At 40.7% G+C, this 16,894-nt stretch overlaps 1 protein-coding gene across 2 annotated transcripts in view; it reads left to right on the top strand.

Annotated features, from left to right (window-relative positions):
* The first annotated feature begins 6,563 nt into the window (after positions 1 to 6,563).
* The window catches only part of CYB5R4 (cytochrome b5 reductase 4), a 76,929-nt gene continuing 66,598 nt past the window's right edge, over positions 6,564 to 16,894 (top strand). Inside the window, exons 1-2 of one of the 2 annotated variants that reach the window (XM_072832199.1) lie at positions 6,564 to 6,793; positions 11,109 to 11,262. In XM_072832199.1, coding sequence (XP_072688300.1) covers positions 6,719 to 6,793; positions 11,109 to 11,262 — 229 coding nt within the window. In that variant the 5' untranslated portion in view covers positions 6,564 to 6,718. Of the gene's footprint in view, positions 6,794 to 11,108; positions 11,263 to 13,058; positions 13,113 to 16,894 lie in introns of those variants that run through there. The other variant, XM_072832200.1, reaches the window with a different exon arrangement.

Here is a 16,894-nt window from a genome sequence, read left to right as displayed (position 1 = left end):
AGAGGCTCCAGCGAGGAGGGGGCGCCGCCACCCGCGGCGGAGGCGGTGAGTGAGCCGCGCCCCCCCCGGAGGGGGTGCAGAGGAGCCACCGGGACTGGGTCTGCCCTGCCCGCGGGAGATGCGCGGCCGCCCGTGGCCCTCCCGGAGGCCCTGTGCGTCCCGATGCTGCGCGAGTGTCTCCCCGAGCTACGGGGCCCCCGGATCCGGCCGGGAGCGAGGCTGCTGAGAGCCCCGGGGTCGCATTCCCCGCAGGCGCGAGGAACGCTTGCTTAGACCGCTTTCCCCCATTTCCAGAAGGTGACTGATAACTGCGATTCATCTTCTTTCGTCCCCAGATGCCGGACAGCCCCGGGGTGACCGAAGCCTCCGGAAAGCTTTCTCAATACAGACATCCAGTCAGGTGAGTTGCAGGCCTCCCGGAAGGTCTCTGCTCTTCCAGCCCAGGGTAGAGCCCGGAATCGCATCGCCTGGCTCCAGGGCTGGCCTTGCCGTTTGTTTTTTTGTTTTTTTTTTTTTGTTTGTTTGTTTGTTTGTTTTGTTTTTTGTTTTGTTTTTTCCCCTTGGTAAAATCTGCCTTCACGGATCCCAGAGGTCCTTTACTCCTTGAATTGGTAAATTCATGAAGAACTGTTAATCAGTGCACACTCAATAAACTCTGAGAGAATATAAGGAGGTGAAGTGGGTGGCATCGTGAAAGTAAACCGATGGCATATTGTGTCTACACACCAGTTTCTTTGTTTTGTTTTGTTTAATGCTGAAGGGTTCTCAAGAAACGGACTTCACAACAGGCAGAGTGTGTTCTTATTCTCTTGCAAACCAGAGGAAGAATGGTGTTCAGAGTTGTTGTTGTACAGCAAATCGAGCTTGACTCGTCAGAGGAAATGGAGTGTAATGAAAATCCTAAAGATCACTAAGCTTCGGAAAAGGGATCGAGGGACACCACAGGGAAAAGCTAGTTTACTGTTCCTAGCCATAGGAAGTTGGCCTTTCTGTAGAATTCTTTGCAGCTCTTATTCAGGTGAAGGGTTCATTCTGCAGTTTGTTAGCTTCAGAGAGCTGTGAAATGGAGAACTGTATGATATTTCTATGTATATGTTTATAAATAGCATGTAGAAGTCAATACATGTTGACTAATTTCCTACCATGTGCTAGCACTAGGGGTGGACACAGGAAAACATAATCACACCCCTTTGGCAAGTGTTGTAATAGTTTAGTTACAGCGGTTTTACCAGTATGTGCAGGACACGAAGTACCTAACTCTGCCCCAGGGAGTGGGGGAAAGATCCGGGAAGGGTGTATGATAGGATGTGGTCCTAGCTGAGTCTTGAAGTTAGCTAGATGGATGGTAGGTGGGGGAAAAGGGGACAGAAGAAATACTATAGGAAAAGGGATACAGGGTCAGAGAACAACATGGCTCCCTACCGGAGCATCAAGGAGCTGGAATTTGGGCGCATGAAGCTGTGGTCATTCTGATAGGTAAGCCATAGGTGGGATCTTGTACCCGTTGGTATAGAGTTTTGCCCTATTCCTGAATGTGGCACTGGGAACCCATGGACTTTATTCTGTGGATGTATCGGGAGTTAGTCAAAGGTAGTGTGATCAGATTTATATTTCAGAAAAGCACTAAGAAAATGGTGTATAGGCTTATTTAGAAAACCAGAATGAAATTGGAAGTTACTGTAATTTAGGCAAGATATGATAAAGAGCCATTCTAAGGCATTGGAAGTGGGGATCGGACTGGGTGAATTTGGGGAACGCTTAGGTGACACAATAGATTAGGTTTATAATTTATTGGATATGGTAGGTAAAGAACAGGTAAAAAGACAGAATGGCTTCCAAATTTGTGGCTGATGACCAGATGAACGCTGTATTAACAGAGTGGAAATTAGGACTTAGATTTGGGGAACAAGATAACAAGTTCAGTTTTATATATCATATTTATTGTGTCTTATGGGCTATCCAAATAGGTATGTCCAGTAAAGAGCTGTGTGTGTGTGTGTGTGTGTGTGTGTGTTTGTGTGTGAGTGTGTGTGTGTAAGGGTCCCAGAGTCAAGAACTGAAGTGGAAATACAGGCAGTTGGGAGTCTTCAGTAAAGGAATGGTTGAAGAACTCTTGGCAATGGATCAGGTGTTCCAGGGGAATGAGAGAGGAGAGATGATCACACTTGATGAGACACTAGGGAAGGCCAATACTAATCTATATACTGAGATAAAGAGATCCACAAAGGAGATTGAGAAGAATCACTCAGGACAGGGAAGAATTCAGGAATGTATGATGTCCCCAAAAGAAAAATGGTCAGTAAGAGATTCTGGGCAGAGTATGGTAACAATTACACAACATTCTTTGGGTTTGACAGTTCTACTTAAGCATTAGAAAATCAATTATTTCCTATATAAGAAATCCCTTTCTTTTCTGAACTACTGTAGCCATTTATTTTTACTTCTTTTAGGTTAGTTTTATTTTTATTAATTTCTCTCTTGAGTAGTATGGTGTATTTCTCATTCGTTTTACTTAATTGTCAGTTTCCTGAGGATAGGGAGAATTTTTTCATCTTTGAATTATGAATTATGTCTGGCACAGGAGATCATAAAATATTTATTGAATGACTGAATTATGGATGGTTGCTTAGTTAGGCACCAAAATTAGAAACTTTTGTGTTTGTTTTTTTTTTGTCATTTCGCTAGAAACATTTATAAACTGCATTACCTGTTTTTCTGCCTTTTAAAATGAAGTGTACTGAGCATAATATAACCTCTTTGTTAAAACCTCTCTCTTATAAATGGGCACATGGGGCTGGTTACCCTAGACTAGAATGGCCACACTGTTGTTGGCGAGTCAGCATATCCTTCTTTTCTTTACTTTGGAGGAAAAATAATAGAAGACCAGATGGCAAGATTAAAATCTGTCAAAAATAAAATTCTGAGGTAATTGTGTTACATGCAAATTATATAAAGCCAGTATTATTTTTAACATCTCAATAAGGTATTTTCAAATTTAGTTAGATGGGGGAAGGGCAGGGAGATGGGATCAAGGTTGGAGTTAGAGAAAGACTTCTTATAGCCCTGGTGTGAGTGCATAGAAAAACTTTTAAATATTGTTTTTTGGGGCAGCCCAGGTGGCTCAGTGGTTTAGCGCCGCCTTCAGCCCAGGGCCTGATCCTGGAGACCTGGGATCGAGTCCCACATCGGGCTCCCTGCATGGAGCCTGCTTCTCCCTCTGCCTGTCTCTGCCTCTCTCTCTCTCTTTGTGTCTCTCATGAATACATAAAATAAAATCTTAAAAAAATACTGTTTTTAGTACTTTTCTTTTTTTTTTTTAAAGATCTTTATTTATGTATTCATGAGAGACACACAGAGAGAGGCAGAGATATAGGCAGAGGGATAAAAAGGCTCCTTCCGGGGAGCCTGATGTGGGACTCAACCCCAGGACTCTGGGATCATGCCCTGTTTTTGTCTAAATTTACATTGGGTACATCTGTAACTAGCCACTAAATCTGAATTTTAAGCAAGACACTAGGTGATTTCTGCTTTTCTGGAAGGTAATATTTTGTCATCTTTACAAAATTGTCAGAATTTTTTTTTCAAAATTGTCAGAATTTTTAATGTAATAGTAGGATTCATTTTTTCCCCCAAAGGAATTTGGAAGTTGGAAGACAAACCTTTTGTATATTGTAAGAATAAATATATCCATAATACTCAAAGTAAGCTAAATATTTATCACAAAGGGTTTTGTGTGAATTTGTTTGATCCAATTTATAGATTGTATAAAGATTTAAAATGACTAACTAGTTGTTAATACTTTGATGAGTAGACTCCCATGACAACGAAGATAGTATCTTTTTAAACTATGTAAAGGCATACATCAATTGTTAAGTATGTGGAGCTCTTAAAATTTGAACATTTCATGAGTTTAAGGATTCTGAATGTGAAAAAAAATAAAGCATATTATGTTGTCTGCTTCTTTCAGACTATTTTGGCCAAAATCAAAGTGTTATGATTACTTATATCAAGAAGCAGAAGCTCTTCTGAAAAATTTTCCAATTCAAGCCACAATTTCATTTTATGAAGATTCTGATAGTGAAGATGAAATTGAGGAGCTGATCTGTGAAAATTAATCTAATTAGTTACTTGTGATGACATTCAAAGCTTAAATTTAGTGTACAAATGTATCATAATCCTTTAAACTAATTTATTTGTATATAAATTATTAATAAAATGAAATATTTTGTAATTCTATAGTAGTTTGGCTTTTTTTTACCCCTACACTATAATTCAATGTTGGAATTTAAAAATAAATGCCATTTATGGATGTCTTGATTGGACTGTAAACATTTGGGGCTTACAAAAGATAATTTCGAACTTTTCATCAAATTATAAATTTAATTTTAGTTATAATTTTGCAAATATTTAGCTAAAACTTTGCAAAGAATGACAATATTTAATTTTCAAGACTGAATCTTGTAACATCTTGCATTTTCTACTGATCTCCATTAGATATTGTAATTGCAAATGGATATTTTTAGTTAATAAAGAAAATCACCTTATGCTACCAATCACACAATATCATGTGTTTGCTAGCAGATGGTGAAAAACACTTTAAATCATTGACCATAATTGAGAAGGGAATTCATGCCATGGCTATGAAATTTTAGGAATTTTTAATAAATGATGAAACAAGTTATACTCACATTAATACTCCTCTGCTGTCCTTAAATCCAGTAGTAAAATAGCATTGGTGTTTAATAATTAGAGCACTTCATTGAGAGATCCTCAGAATTAAAACAAAAAAAATGTTTAAGTGAGCAGGACTCATATGGAGTCTAAGAAAGGGGAGTCAAAAGGTTAGAATTTGATCTTTTCTATTTCTGTCCATGGGAGAGCTAAGACATTCTGCAAATATGAAACATTATTCAACAATGTCACTTTCCTTTATTCTGGCTCCTTGCTCCCGATGTTGTCATGGACGCTTTTTCCAGTGAGATAAATTCTCCGTGATTAGCATTTTTAAATGTAGACTTACAAAAGAATGCATCATCATTAAATGACAGAGAAAACAGGAGCACATTGCAAGGTAGGGGTAACCCAATATGGTCATGAATTTCTTTAGTTCAAATACAGTCATACAATAAGCATTTTAATTGCAAATGTTTCTTAGTATCCCAGAATGATGATGGATAGAGGTGAAGGTCAGAGATGGTTACCTGGCAAAGAAATGCCTATTACTTGATGGCTACATAGATCACACGGTTTTCCTTCTCACTGAAAAGATACTACAAACATTGATTTACAGGCACTTTAAGGACCAGGCTGTTGAAGTAGAGCAAATTCAAATCACGTGTCAGAGTCAGGTAAAGTAATAATAATGGATGGGAAGAATTATTTAGAACTCTATTTCTTCTGAAAACTTTCCCTTCACTGGACTCGACACTCAGGATATGTGTTTCCCCCAAGAGATATGCAACAAAACAAAACAAAGCAAAACACAAAAACCACACCACATCACCGATATGGATCTGGATCATTAGGGACTTGTTTTTAGCTGCACAGTTATTTGAGCTTCTCTCAATATGTCGGAAAAATATGATGAGCCACTGACCTTTATTGAGTACCTACTATTTTTTTTAAAAGATTTGTTTATTTATGATAGACATAGAGAGAGAGAGAGGCAGAGACACAGGAGGAGGGAGAAGCACGCGGGGAGCCCAACGCAGGGCTCGATCCCGGGTCTCCAGCATCGCGCGCTGGGCCAAAGGCAGGCGCTAAACCGCTGAGCCACCCAGGGGTCCCCGGGTGCCTACTATGAACCAGAGACTATACTAGGTAGTTGACATATGACAGCTCATCTCGTTCTTACTGAGACCTAAATCGATTAGGCAGAATGGGGAAAATGAGACTTTGAGATACTAAATTAACTTGCCTAAGGCTGTTCATTTATTAAATGCAAAGAATCCATTCAAACTAAACCTATCTGACTCTTAGACATAGCTGTCGGTCACTACATTTGGGGATGGGCTGTATCAGTACACAATTCCCTGTAGCTTTCAGTGAAGACAGAAAGATGAGGAGGAAGAACTTGGGAGTAGATGGATGGAGACCTAAGTTTTTTTTTTTTTTTTTTTTTTTTTTAATTCCTTCATTAGTCACTCCGGAGGGTGGCAGTTTGCATTTGACGCCGTAACTCTTAAACGTTTTCTTTCCTGTACAGCCGGGTGCTGTAGAGGAGAAGAGTGGCAGAGAGATCAAAATGCTTTGATAGTGTTTTGTTTTTTTTTCTCCCCATTTTTCAAGTAGTGTGATGGTAGGGCTTAACGACAGACGACGCGCGTGCTCCGGGTTAGCAGGAGTCTGTAGAAGTCACGCTCGGGTTCTGTCAGCACCAAGGCTAAGGAACAGCTTCCCTCGGTCTCTAATCCTCCCGCGGAATAGCTGTCACCTCTCTGCGGTGCTGAAATTCGGGCCGCAGGACTAACGCCGCACACGCGCTCCGGTTGGGTCCCGCCCCTGCCGGCGCGGCGCCCGTCCTTTGGCTCCGCCCCCTTCACGGCCTCAACGTGCTGCGTCACGGCGCGCCTCACCCCGGGCGACCCCGGAAGTGGGTCGGGGGCTTGGCCTCTGCCCGGCCTGGGAGCCGGAGCGGGAGGTTCGGCCTCCGAGGGGTGGAGCGGAGCGATCCTGTCCGGCGGGAGACCCCGGGCAGGGCCCGGGCCAGGGGTCCGAGATGCTGAACGTCCCTTCCCAGTCTTTCCCGGCCCCCAGCTCGCAGCAGCGGGCCGCCTCCGGGGGGCGTAGCAAGGTAAGCGGGTGACACCGCGCGTCGTGCTCAGCTCGTCTGCCGCCGGCGGTTCCTCGTACCGAACGGTCCACTCTCTCCCTCGGCCCCCTCTTCCGCCTCCTGTCCTCCGCTCTAGCCTTCCTGCCTCCTGCCTTTGCTGGCGATCCCTTTCTGATGCCCGGCCGTCTGCAGTCCTCCAACTCCGCTAACCCCCGTCTCTCTCTCACACCTGCTGGCCCTTTCCTTTCCCGTCCCCAGAGCCCGTTCTGGTGAAGTCTTTTCCCGCGAATTAAACGGAGTTGTATAGGACAGGGCCAGCACCGTGCTTGCGGGGATCCTAGGCACTCCGTTCTCATTAGCTTTCCTTCCCTCAGTCTAGCCTCGTCTCCGGTCTTTTGTTCTGCACTCCCCGAAGGAGTTGTGAGTGATGTGGGTTCTGTGGGAGAAGGGAAAGGTTGGGCAGTGGCGACATTGACCAGTGACCATCCTCCAAAGGTGGGGACTCCTGGAGCTAGGGAAGATGGGGGCGGGGAGCGAGAGCAAATGTCTAAAATCCTCCGGTGGGTTTGCGGACGCTTCTCTAAGTCACGCTGCCTTTCTTCCTCTGCTACCTGTCCTTATCACAATGTCTTTTCTATTGGTATCCCTTTGCTGACTTTGAAGCTAAGAGAATACTCCTAACTTTTTGTGGAACATGGTTACTGTTGGCAACAGGTGGAACACAGATGTATTTTTTTTTAAAGACTTTTTAAAAAAGATTTTATTTATTTATTCATGGGACACACACACACACACACACAGAGAATGAGAGGCAGAGACACAGGCAGAGGGAGAAGCAGGCTCCATGCCGGGAGCCTGATGCGGGACTCAATCCCAGGACTCCATCCGGGACTCCAGGATCGCGTCCCAGGCCAAAGGCAGGCGCCAAACCACTGAGCCACCCAGGGATCCCCCTGTCCCCTCCTTCTTGATGTTTGACCTGTTTCTCTCCTTGAACTAAATGCTTGGCTAAATAGTATAGACTTTCTGGAGAAAGAATCTGAATTAAAATATAAGAGCTGCTGGTCCTCTGTATTAAAACTAAAAACCACATTCTCAGCATCCTTTTAAAGAAGAAAGCTCAGAGGCAAAGACAAAAGGTCCACAGGTGGTGATGGTAAAGTTGAACCTTTGGGTCCAAAAAGAGAACAAAATACAATTATTGCACAATTCAAAGGGAAACTCAGAATTTTAAAGTGAGGTAATCTTACACATGTTAGAACCTGAGTCAGGATTGTATGAAATGGGTAGAGGTTGAAAAAATAGAAGCTAGTTGGGGAGGATATGACTATATTTAAAAGCACACACTTTTGAGTGAGAAAGATCCAGATTCTTTTCCCAGCTTCCGTGACTTAGTGTCTGAGTTTCGGTTTCCTGAGGTGTAAATGAGAATAATAGAACCCATTTTATAGGACTATTCATAGGATTAAATGAGATAATGTTTCTCTTAGCACAGTCTTGGTCTGTGGTAAGTCCTCACTGTGTTACTTGCTCTTAGACTTTTATTTATTTATTTGTTTATTATTATTTTTTAAGATTTTATTTATTTATTCATGAGGGACACAGAAAGGCAGAGACACAGGCAGAGGGAGAAGCAGGCTCCATGCAGGGAGCCCGATGCGGGACTCGATCCCAGGACCTGGGATCACGCCCTGAGCTGAAGGCAGCCGCTCAAGTGCTGAGCCACCCAGGCGTCCCTAGACTTTTATTTATATTCTATGGATTGTTATGTGATTGTTGTGTAAATCTCTGAGGACAGCGTCTAATGCATAGTATGCATTGTATGTAGGATAGCTACTATTTCTACTAACACTAGTAAATAAATATTTTTTGAGAACCTACCACATGCTGGAGATGGAGTGTCAGTTTCCAAGGAGTTTAGTCTAATAGGCAGTACAGACTAATAAATAGTTATAAATGTCATTAAGTACTATAACTGTGTTATGACCACAGAGGGATTGGAGTCAGAGAAGTCTCTTGGAGGAGATAGTGTGCGTCTGGGAGGTGGGAGGGAGGTCCTTGAGCCAGGCAAAGGAGCAGATATTTCATAGCAATCAAGGAATCAGTTCCTGTTTGGCTAAAGCATGTAATAGGAAAGAGCAAAAATTAAGACTCAGAGCTAGTGAGGTAAACAGTGATTGATACAAAGGGCCTGGTAAATCACTCTAGGGAATTTAGAGATATTATTATATGGTAGTATGGGGAGCCACTGAAGGAGGAAGGGCCCATGATTAGATTTACAGTTTTGGAAGACTATGTGTAAATATCCAGTGGATTATGGAATCCACGTAGACAAGAGAGGTGAGTGACTTTGGTTTGAGATGGGAAAGATCATATTCTCATATTTTACTTCATTTATTGAGATCAGGCGACCTAGAGAGTTTCAGGGATGGTAAGAATGGGATGATGTGATTGGTAGGAAGGAATGTGAAATTGCAATGTTAACACACACCTATTAACTAGGTTATTTAGGGGATAAATGAATACCTACGATAGATGAGATTCCAGAAAGTGAGGTATATAAATATCTTAGTCTATTCAGTCTAACAGAGGACCATAAGCTTGATAAGCTAGCTTATACACAGCAGCAATTTATTTCTCACAGTTCTGGAGGCTGGGAATCCTAAGATCAATGCACCAGTGAGTTTGGTATCTGATGAAGGCCTGATTCCTGGTTCATAGCCATATTTTCCCCACATCCTCACATGGCAGAACGGATGAGGGAACTCTTTGAGGTGTTTTTAATAAGGGCATTAGTAGCATTCGTGAAGGTGCTGCCTTTATGATTTAATCACCAATCAAAGACCTTACTTCCTAATACCATCACACTGGAGGCTAAGATTTTTCTTTTTCTTTTTTTTTTTTTAAGACTTTATTTATTTATTCATGAGAAACACACAGAGAGAAGCAGAGACATAGGCAGAGGGAAGAGCAGGCTCCCTATAGGGAGCCTGATGGTGGGACTGGATCCCAGGACCCCCGGGATCATGCCCTGAGCCGAAGGCAGATGCTCAACCACTGAGCCACCCAGATGTCCCTGGAGGTTAGGATTTCAACATGAATTTTGGAGGGGCACTAACATTCAGTCTGTAGCAATAGACTTCTTTGAACATGCCTTCTTTTACATTAAATATTCCTCTGGTACTATGTTACAAACTGCTTATAAGTTTAGACAGTAGCTCAATTCCATCTTTGAAAGGTTATCTTAACTGTTCTTAACTGTTAAAATATTAGTAATATCTCTCATCCAAAAGCATATTATTTAAAGCATATTTTGAAAAAACAAAAAGTTGGGACTCCTGAGTGGCTCAGCGGTTGAGCATCAGCCTTCGACTCAGGGCATGATCCTGGGGTCTGAGATCAAGTCCCGCATCAGGCTCCTTGCAGGGAGCCTGGGTCTCCTTCTGCCTATGTCTCTGCCTCTCTCTCTCTCTGTGTCTCTCATGAATAAATAAATAAAATCTTAAAAAAAAGGAAAAGAAAAAGCTATCAAAATCAAACATCCTTTACTAAATCTTCTGTTCAGGGATAGGTAAACTTTTCTGTAAGGGGCCAGATAATAAATATTTTAGGCTCTGAGGGCCCCATGACTACTGAGTCTCTTCACTACCACCACTCCACTTGTGAAAATGATTCTGAACTCCAGGGTGATAGACAAACAGGCACGGGCCAGTTTGCCAAACCTTCCTTCGAGTGTTACAGTTTTTTTTTTTTTTTTCCTCCGTTATTTGATAACTTTTGTTTCTTAGTGAATTCTTAGAAAACAGATTGCTGCCTTATGATTTTCTAATGTCCTGTGTATATTGACAATCCAGAAAATCAACTTTAGCTGGCCATTTATATTTTCTTCTATTAAATCTCTTGTGACTTTTGAGGTAAAGAAATTTTGGTCCAAGTTGCTAAGTAACTCCAACATGTGTGACAGAGTGGAGCCAGGACCAAAACTTGTTTTCTCACTCCAGGTTCAGTGCTTTGTTCTTGTTCTTGTTCTTTTTTCTTGTTTTGTTAGATACCATTATGATGAACATTTGCATGACACCATTTCTAAGCCCTACCTCATAGTCCAGATAGTTTATATTGTTCTATTTATAATTCTGATACAATGGAGATGATTTTGACAACCACCTAAATCTGTAAAACAAAACAAAACAAAATGTAGAATTGTCGGATTTGAATTTTCTTATCTTTTTGAATGAGAATAAGAGAATGAAGCAGCCTTCAGAGAAGCAGCGGTAGGAGTGGGGAAAGCAGCTGACTTCAAGAAGCCACATTGAGTTCTTTCCTTTTCCTTTCTTAGGTCCCCCTAAAACAGGGCAGAAGTCTTATGGATTGGATTCGCCTCACCAAAAGTGGGAAGGATCTAACAGGATTAAAAGGCAGGTTAATTGAAGTAACTGAGGAAGAACTTAAAAGACACAACACAAAAGACGATTGTTGGATATGCATTAGAGGTACGTGGTATTTATTAGGTACAGCAACAAGTTGTAATGCTGTGACCTCATGATCATATTATTTGGTGATACGATTCACAATTAGATAACAAAATATGCCTTACACTGGGCTACAAAGTATATAATTCTGAATTTGGACAGTATTTCTTTCTTAGGTAACTGTTTACGTACCATACCTGCACTGTAGTTCCTTTGAAAGAAAACAAGCATTTGCCAGGCAATTATTCAGGAACACTCCAGTTTACATATAGTAATGGCCCACCTTGGTGCCTGATAACAGTCTTTGTGAATGGGAGAAAGTGTTTTGCCAGAAAAAATGTCTGTGAGCATCACAAGTAAATCAGAAGATCTGTGTTTAGGCCAAATCGTTAAGTTCTCACATGAAGCAATTTTTATTATTTTAATGTAAATTTCATAGCAATATTAATTAAATTAATTAAATTAAATGAGTGGGTTGGAGAGTGAGTAGAGAGATATAGGAGAGTAGTTGGTGAAGGCAGACCTCATGGTAATCAACAACCTCACATCTCAGATGGGAACAAAAGCAACAAAGAACATGGAAATGTACAGTTGGCTTCCATAGCGATGTCATTGAGTCATCCAGACATTGTTAGGTATACCCACTATTTTCAGTTTAAAGGGTTGGTCATTCATTGCCATTATACAATTGTAATTTTATCATTGTAAAATTGTGGGATGTTGTCCTTTGTCCTGATTACACTGTAATCTGTATGAGGGAAGAGACCATGCCATGTTAGTCATACTGCTCTGTCCTTGGTGCCTGGCACATAGAGATCATCAATATGTGTTGAATGAATGTGCTTAACATTTGTAAGAAGTTTTGTTACTTAAAGAGGTGTGTGGTTGTCATGGTATAGTTTGGTGATGTGATAAATGCAAAGACACCAGTAGATACTATTAGTTTGCTAGGGATGCTGAAACAAAATAGCACAAACTAGATGGCTTAAACCATAGAAAATTATTGTCTCACTGTTCTGGAGGTTCAAGTCTGAGATCAAGTTGTCTTTTTCACAAGGCTATGAAAGAGAAATCCGTCTGTGTCTCTCACCTGGCTTCTGCTGGTTTGCTGCCCATCTTTGAAGTTGCTTGGCTTGTAGAAGCATTACCCCAGTCTGCCTTAAGCTTCAATTGCATCCTCCCTGTGTACATGTCTGTGTCCAAATTTCCTATTTTTACAAGGATACCACCAGGCATATTGGATTAAGACCCTACCCTACTCTAGAATGGCCTCATCTAATTATATGTGCATTGACCCCATATCCAAATAAGGTGGTGTTCTGGTTTACTGGTGGGTAGAAGTTCAACATATGAATTTGAGGGTATGCCATTCAACCCATAAGAGACACAAGTAGAACACTGAAATTTTTTTCAGTGGCAAAGGAGTGGACTCTTCCAGCCGGTGATGGCATAGCTTGTTCTAAGACAGAAGAACAGTTGTTCAACTCCCCAAAGTTTCTCAGGGAAATACAACTGTGTACCCACAACCTGGAATGAGGATTCTGCTAGATGCAGAAAACTCTTTTTGGCATTTTATTGTATTCATTTAAACATTTTTTTAAAAAGGATTTCTTTATTTATCTGAGCGCGAGAGTGTGCACACATGTGAGAGGGAGGCAGGGCAGGGGGAAAGGGAGAGAAACAGGCTCCTTACTGAGCATGGAGCTTGACACAGGGCTCCATCTCATGACTCTGAGATCATGACCTGAGCTGAAATCAAGAGTAGGCCACTTAACTGACTGAGCCACCCTGGCGCCCCTTCTTTTGCCATTTTACAGGTTTTTAATGCCTTCCTTGTGCTCTCTCTATGCTGCCCACCTGTTTTACAAGATGTAAGTACCTGGTAGAAAATGACTGCCATCCTCTACGTGAGTGTTTTCTGCTAGACTGGGTAAAGTGGCGGTCAGTGTCCCAGGAGAATATCTCAGCTGGTCCAGGCTGTAGACACACGAATTCTGTTTCTGTATAGTAGGAAGCCACTTCTTCAGAAAACTCACTTATGTGAACCCTCAGTATCTTAGTGATGTTAGATAAATAAAGCATTAATATAAGACAGTCATAGTTTATTATTCATTTGGTGTATTGATGGGTATAAGGGACTAGGTGTGCTATGTTCGATGTATCCTGCTCCCGGTTATGTATCTCCTATAAGGATTTAATGTATGGCACCTTTTCTGGTAAGATGATTGATTTAAGGATAAATTTGTTTAAAGTGTCTGTTGGAGAATGTGTTCTACTCTATTAATAATAAGCCTGGCAGTTGTGGACAGGTTTTGATCAGAAAATAAGGAGGGAGTACATCAAAGTGGAGGGAAAAGCCTAACCTATGGAAGCAGAAAGGCTTGAGATATATTCTGGAATTTAGGTTAACTATTAGAGAGTTATAAAGAAGACTAGAAAGGTATGCTAGGTCAGATTGTAAAGGACCTTGAAAGCTAGGCTCAGAAATATGTCCTTAATTTAGATGACAGTATGAGCTCTAGGAGGTTATGAATATGGGGACAGTGTGATTAGAATATGCCTTGGAAACATCAGTTTAGTGGTAGGTGTAATGAATTAAATGGGACAAAAAGCCTATAGCTCCTTAGAGAAGTTCAGGTGGTATTGGAGGAACCAAGACAATGGAAAGTAGGTTGAATGTAAGACAAACAGAACACTGGTAATTTCTAAGACAGTCGTAATTTAAAGTAAGCATGTGATTACATGTTACTGTCTTTTTCTTATTAGTTGCTCTAATTAAAAATACAAATGATAGCTTCTTAAAAGGGGAAAGATGCCAAATTTAGCTTCCAAGGTCAGAGATAGTTTAGGCTTAATTTTTTAGCAAAGCTGTACCACAGCGAAACATGGTATCATGGTATCATTTTTCCCTCTTGATAAAATACTAAATTCTTCATTTGTCTAACAGTTGCCCCAGTTTTAGGTCTGTTGAAATTTCAGCTGATTGGGTTAAGATAGACACAATCTTTTTAAGAAACCTAGAAAATATACACTTTGGTGTGGGTTTTTATGGCTACTATCATAGACATTATTTGCTTTTTATTTTCTTTTTTTGAATATATATTAGTGTTTATCCACATGTTCAAGTATGTTGAGTCTAGTCACATTCCTGAAAATGATGGTGTGGAAAGAACAATTGGCTGGCAGCAGACTGTAAGACATAAACTAAATTGTGAGCACTGGCTTAGAATGATCTGTAAGGCAGTATATGGAGGTTCCAATTTGTTCACTTAATAATCACCATTTTCTGTTAAGTATTTAATTACTGTAATGCAGTAGGAGGTAATTGGAATGTTGAGGGAATGGATAGGAGAGATAATGCCTTTTCAAAAATCTTGTTGAATTTACCATTGATGTAGAATTTTATAGTTTTCTCCGTTATTGCTGTTCTTTCTTGAAAACTAAAGATGATTTACAAACATGCGAAACTTTGAGCAAACATCTAAATCACTCATCTGTGAGAGCTCTGTAGAGCCTAAATCAGACATTGTTTCTCCCCTGTATTTATTGTAGGATGTAGTCCGTATGGGTAATGATATATTAAATTGGAAAATCATTTTTTGGCATCAAGATATACAGCCTTTGATCTCAGACGGGAATGTTAGTCTGATACTAACAGTTATTTGAATGAATGGTATTTAGAAAAAGTTGATTACTATCAGTAGATTGGCTGCTCTGTTAAAAATTGATCAAATTTGGGATACCTGGGTAGCTCAGTTGGATAAGCCTCTGACTCTTGGTTTTGGCTCAGATCATGATTGCAGGGTCATGAGGTTGAGTGCCAAGTTTGGCTCTGTGCTCAGCAGGGAGTGTGCTGGAGATTCTCTTTCTCCCTCTCCCTCCACTTGTACATGCACATGTGTGCACCCTTTCTCTTTTCCCTCTCAAATAAGTAAATAAATAAAATCTTAAAAATAATTTAGCAGATTAAGTTGCTCATAAGGGATTTAATGGATTTCATTTATAACTTAGAAATAAACATGCTTTGATTTCTCCTAATGCTGATGTACTAGTAAATTGAAGAGGCCTGCTTAAGATCACTGTAAAAGTGACTTCAAATGGGACCTTATTTTTCATGTTTCATTACTGTTTAGAATAGTTTGGTGCGCCTGGGTGGCTCAGTCGGTTGAGTATTGGCTCTGGATTTTGGCTCAGGTCATAATCTCAGGGTCCTAGGATCAAGCCCTGCCTCAGCTTCATGCTGGGTATGGAGCCTGCTGGGGGATTTTCTCTGCTACCCTTTCTCCTCATTGCATGTGCTCTCTCTCCTCTCTCTCCCTCTCAAAAAAAAAAAAAAAAAAAAAAAAAAAGGAAGAAAAAAAAGAGAAAGAAAGGAAGAAAGAAAAGAAAATCTTGGCAAATTGATTCCGAGAAGTAGCATTTAGTCCTATTATATTTCTAATCCAAATTCCTAGATTTCTAGATACATTTACAGTAAACCTTTTTAAAATTTACTTTGTAGGATGGTACTATAAATTTTTGTGTATACAGTCAATCCTCATTATTCATGAATTCCAAATTTACAAATTTGCCTACTCACTAAAATTGCTTTGTAACCCCAAAAATCAATACAGTGCTTTCATAGTTATTTACAGACATGCATAGGGCAGAGAAAAATTTGTTTGGCCCAAGCACACATTCCTACATGAGGTTGAACAAAGCGATGCTCTGCCTTCGTCTTTCTGCTCTCATACTGTAAAGATGTGTCTTCTTTGAGGTCTATTTAGTGCCAAGTTTTTCTTATCTTGTGCTTTTTGTTGGTGATTTTGGTTTAAAGTGGCCCTCAAGGACAGTGCTGAAGGCTGTGATGTGGCTACAGAGAAAATATTTATGTTAGATAAACTTTGTTCTGGCATCAGTGCAGTGCTGTTGGCTGTGAATTAAATACTCATGAAGCAGCACTACCTATTGAATATGGTGTCTTTAAACAGAAACACACCTTAAGCACCGTGGTTATGTGCGGTTTGACAAAAATGTAATCAGAGGCTTGCAGAAACCACATGCTACCCTTTCCCCTAGGAGCAATGGTTCAGTATCTGCTAATTTGGTGTTCACAGTGACTTTGTAGAACATGACTGCTGAGAAAATGGAGAATTGACTAGGCTGTTTTTTATTTATACTCGAGAAATAAAGTGAGTTGTATATACTTTTTGGGTTAGATTCAAATCCACCAAGAACAGAGCTGATTTTTCCAAGAGGCTCTTTGTTTTAGGTTTCCTTACCTCCTTGCCTCACTTTTATTTTGAGAAACTTCAGTACTATTTGCCTCTAGCAGAGAAACTTTTTTCCTCTAAGAACAGCTTTTCAAATTGGGAGCTAACTTTTTAATTTATAATGGAATGTATTATCACAGTTATGCAGAGTGTATCTGAACAATGATATACTGTTGTTATAGGTAGCTCAGCTCTCCTGTACATGGTCTACTGTCCTCATTAATTCTTTCTTTTTCCCCCAAAGATTTTATTTATTTATTCATGAGAGGCACAGAGATGAGAGAGAGGCAGGCTCCTTGTGGGGAGCCTGATGCAGGACTCAACCCCAGGACGCCGGGATCATGACCTGAGCTGAAGGCAGACACTCAACCACTGAGCCACCTAGGTGCTCCTGTCCTCAT

Source organism: Canis lupus, chromosome 7, assembly GCF_048164855.1.
Source record: "Canis lupus baileyi chromosome 7, mCanLup2.hap1, whole genome shotgun sequence".
NCBI classification, from domain to species: Eukaryota; Metazoa; Chordata; class Mammalia; order Carnivora; family Canidae; genus Canis; species Canis lupus.
This window is presented reverse-complemented; position numbering and strand designations above follow the sequence as displayed.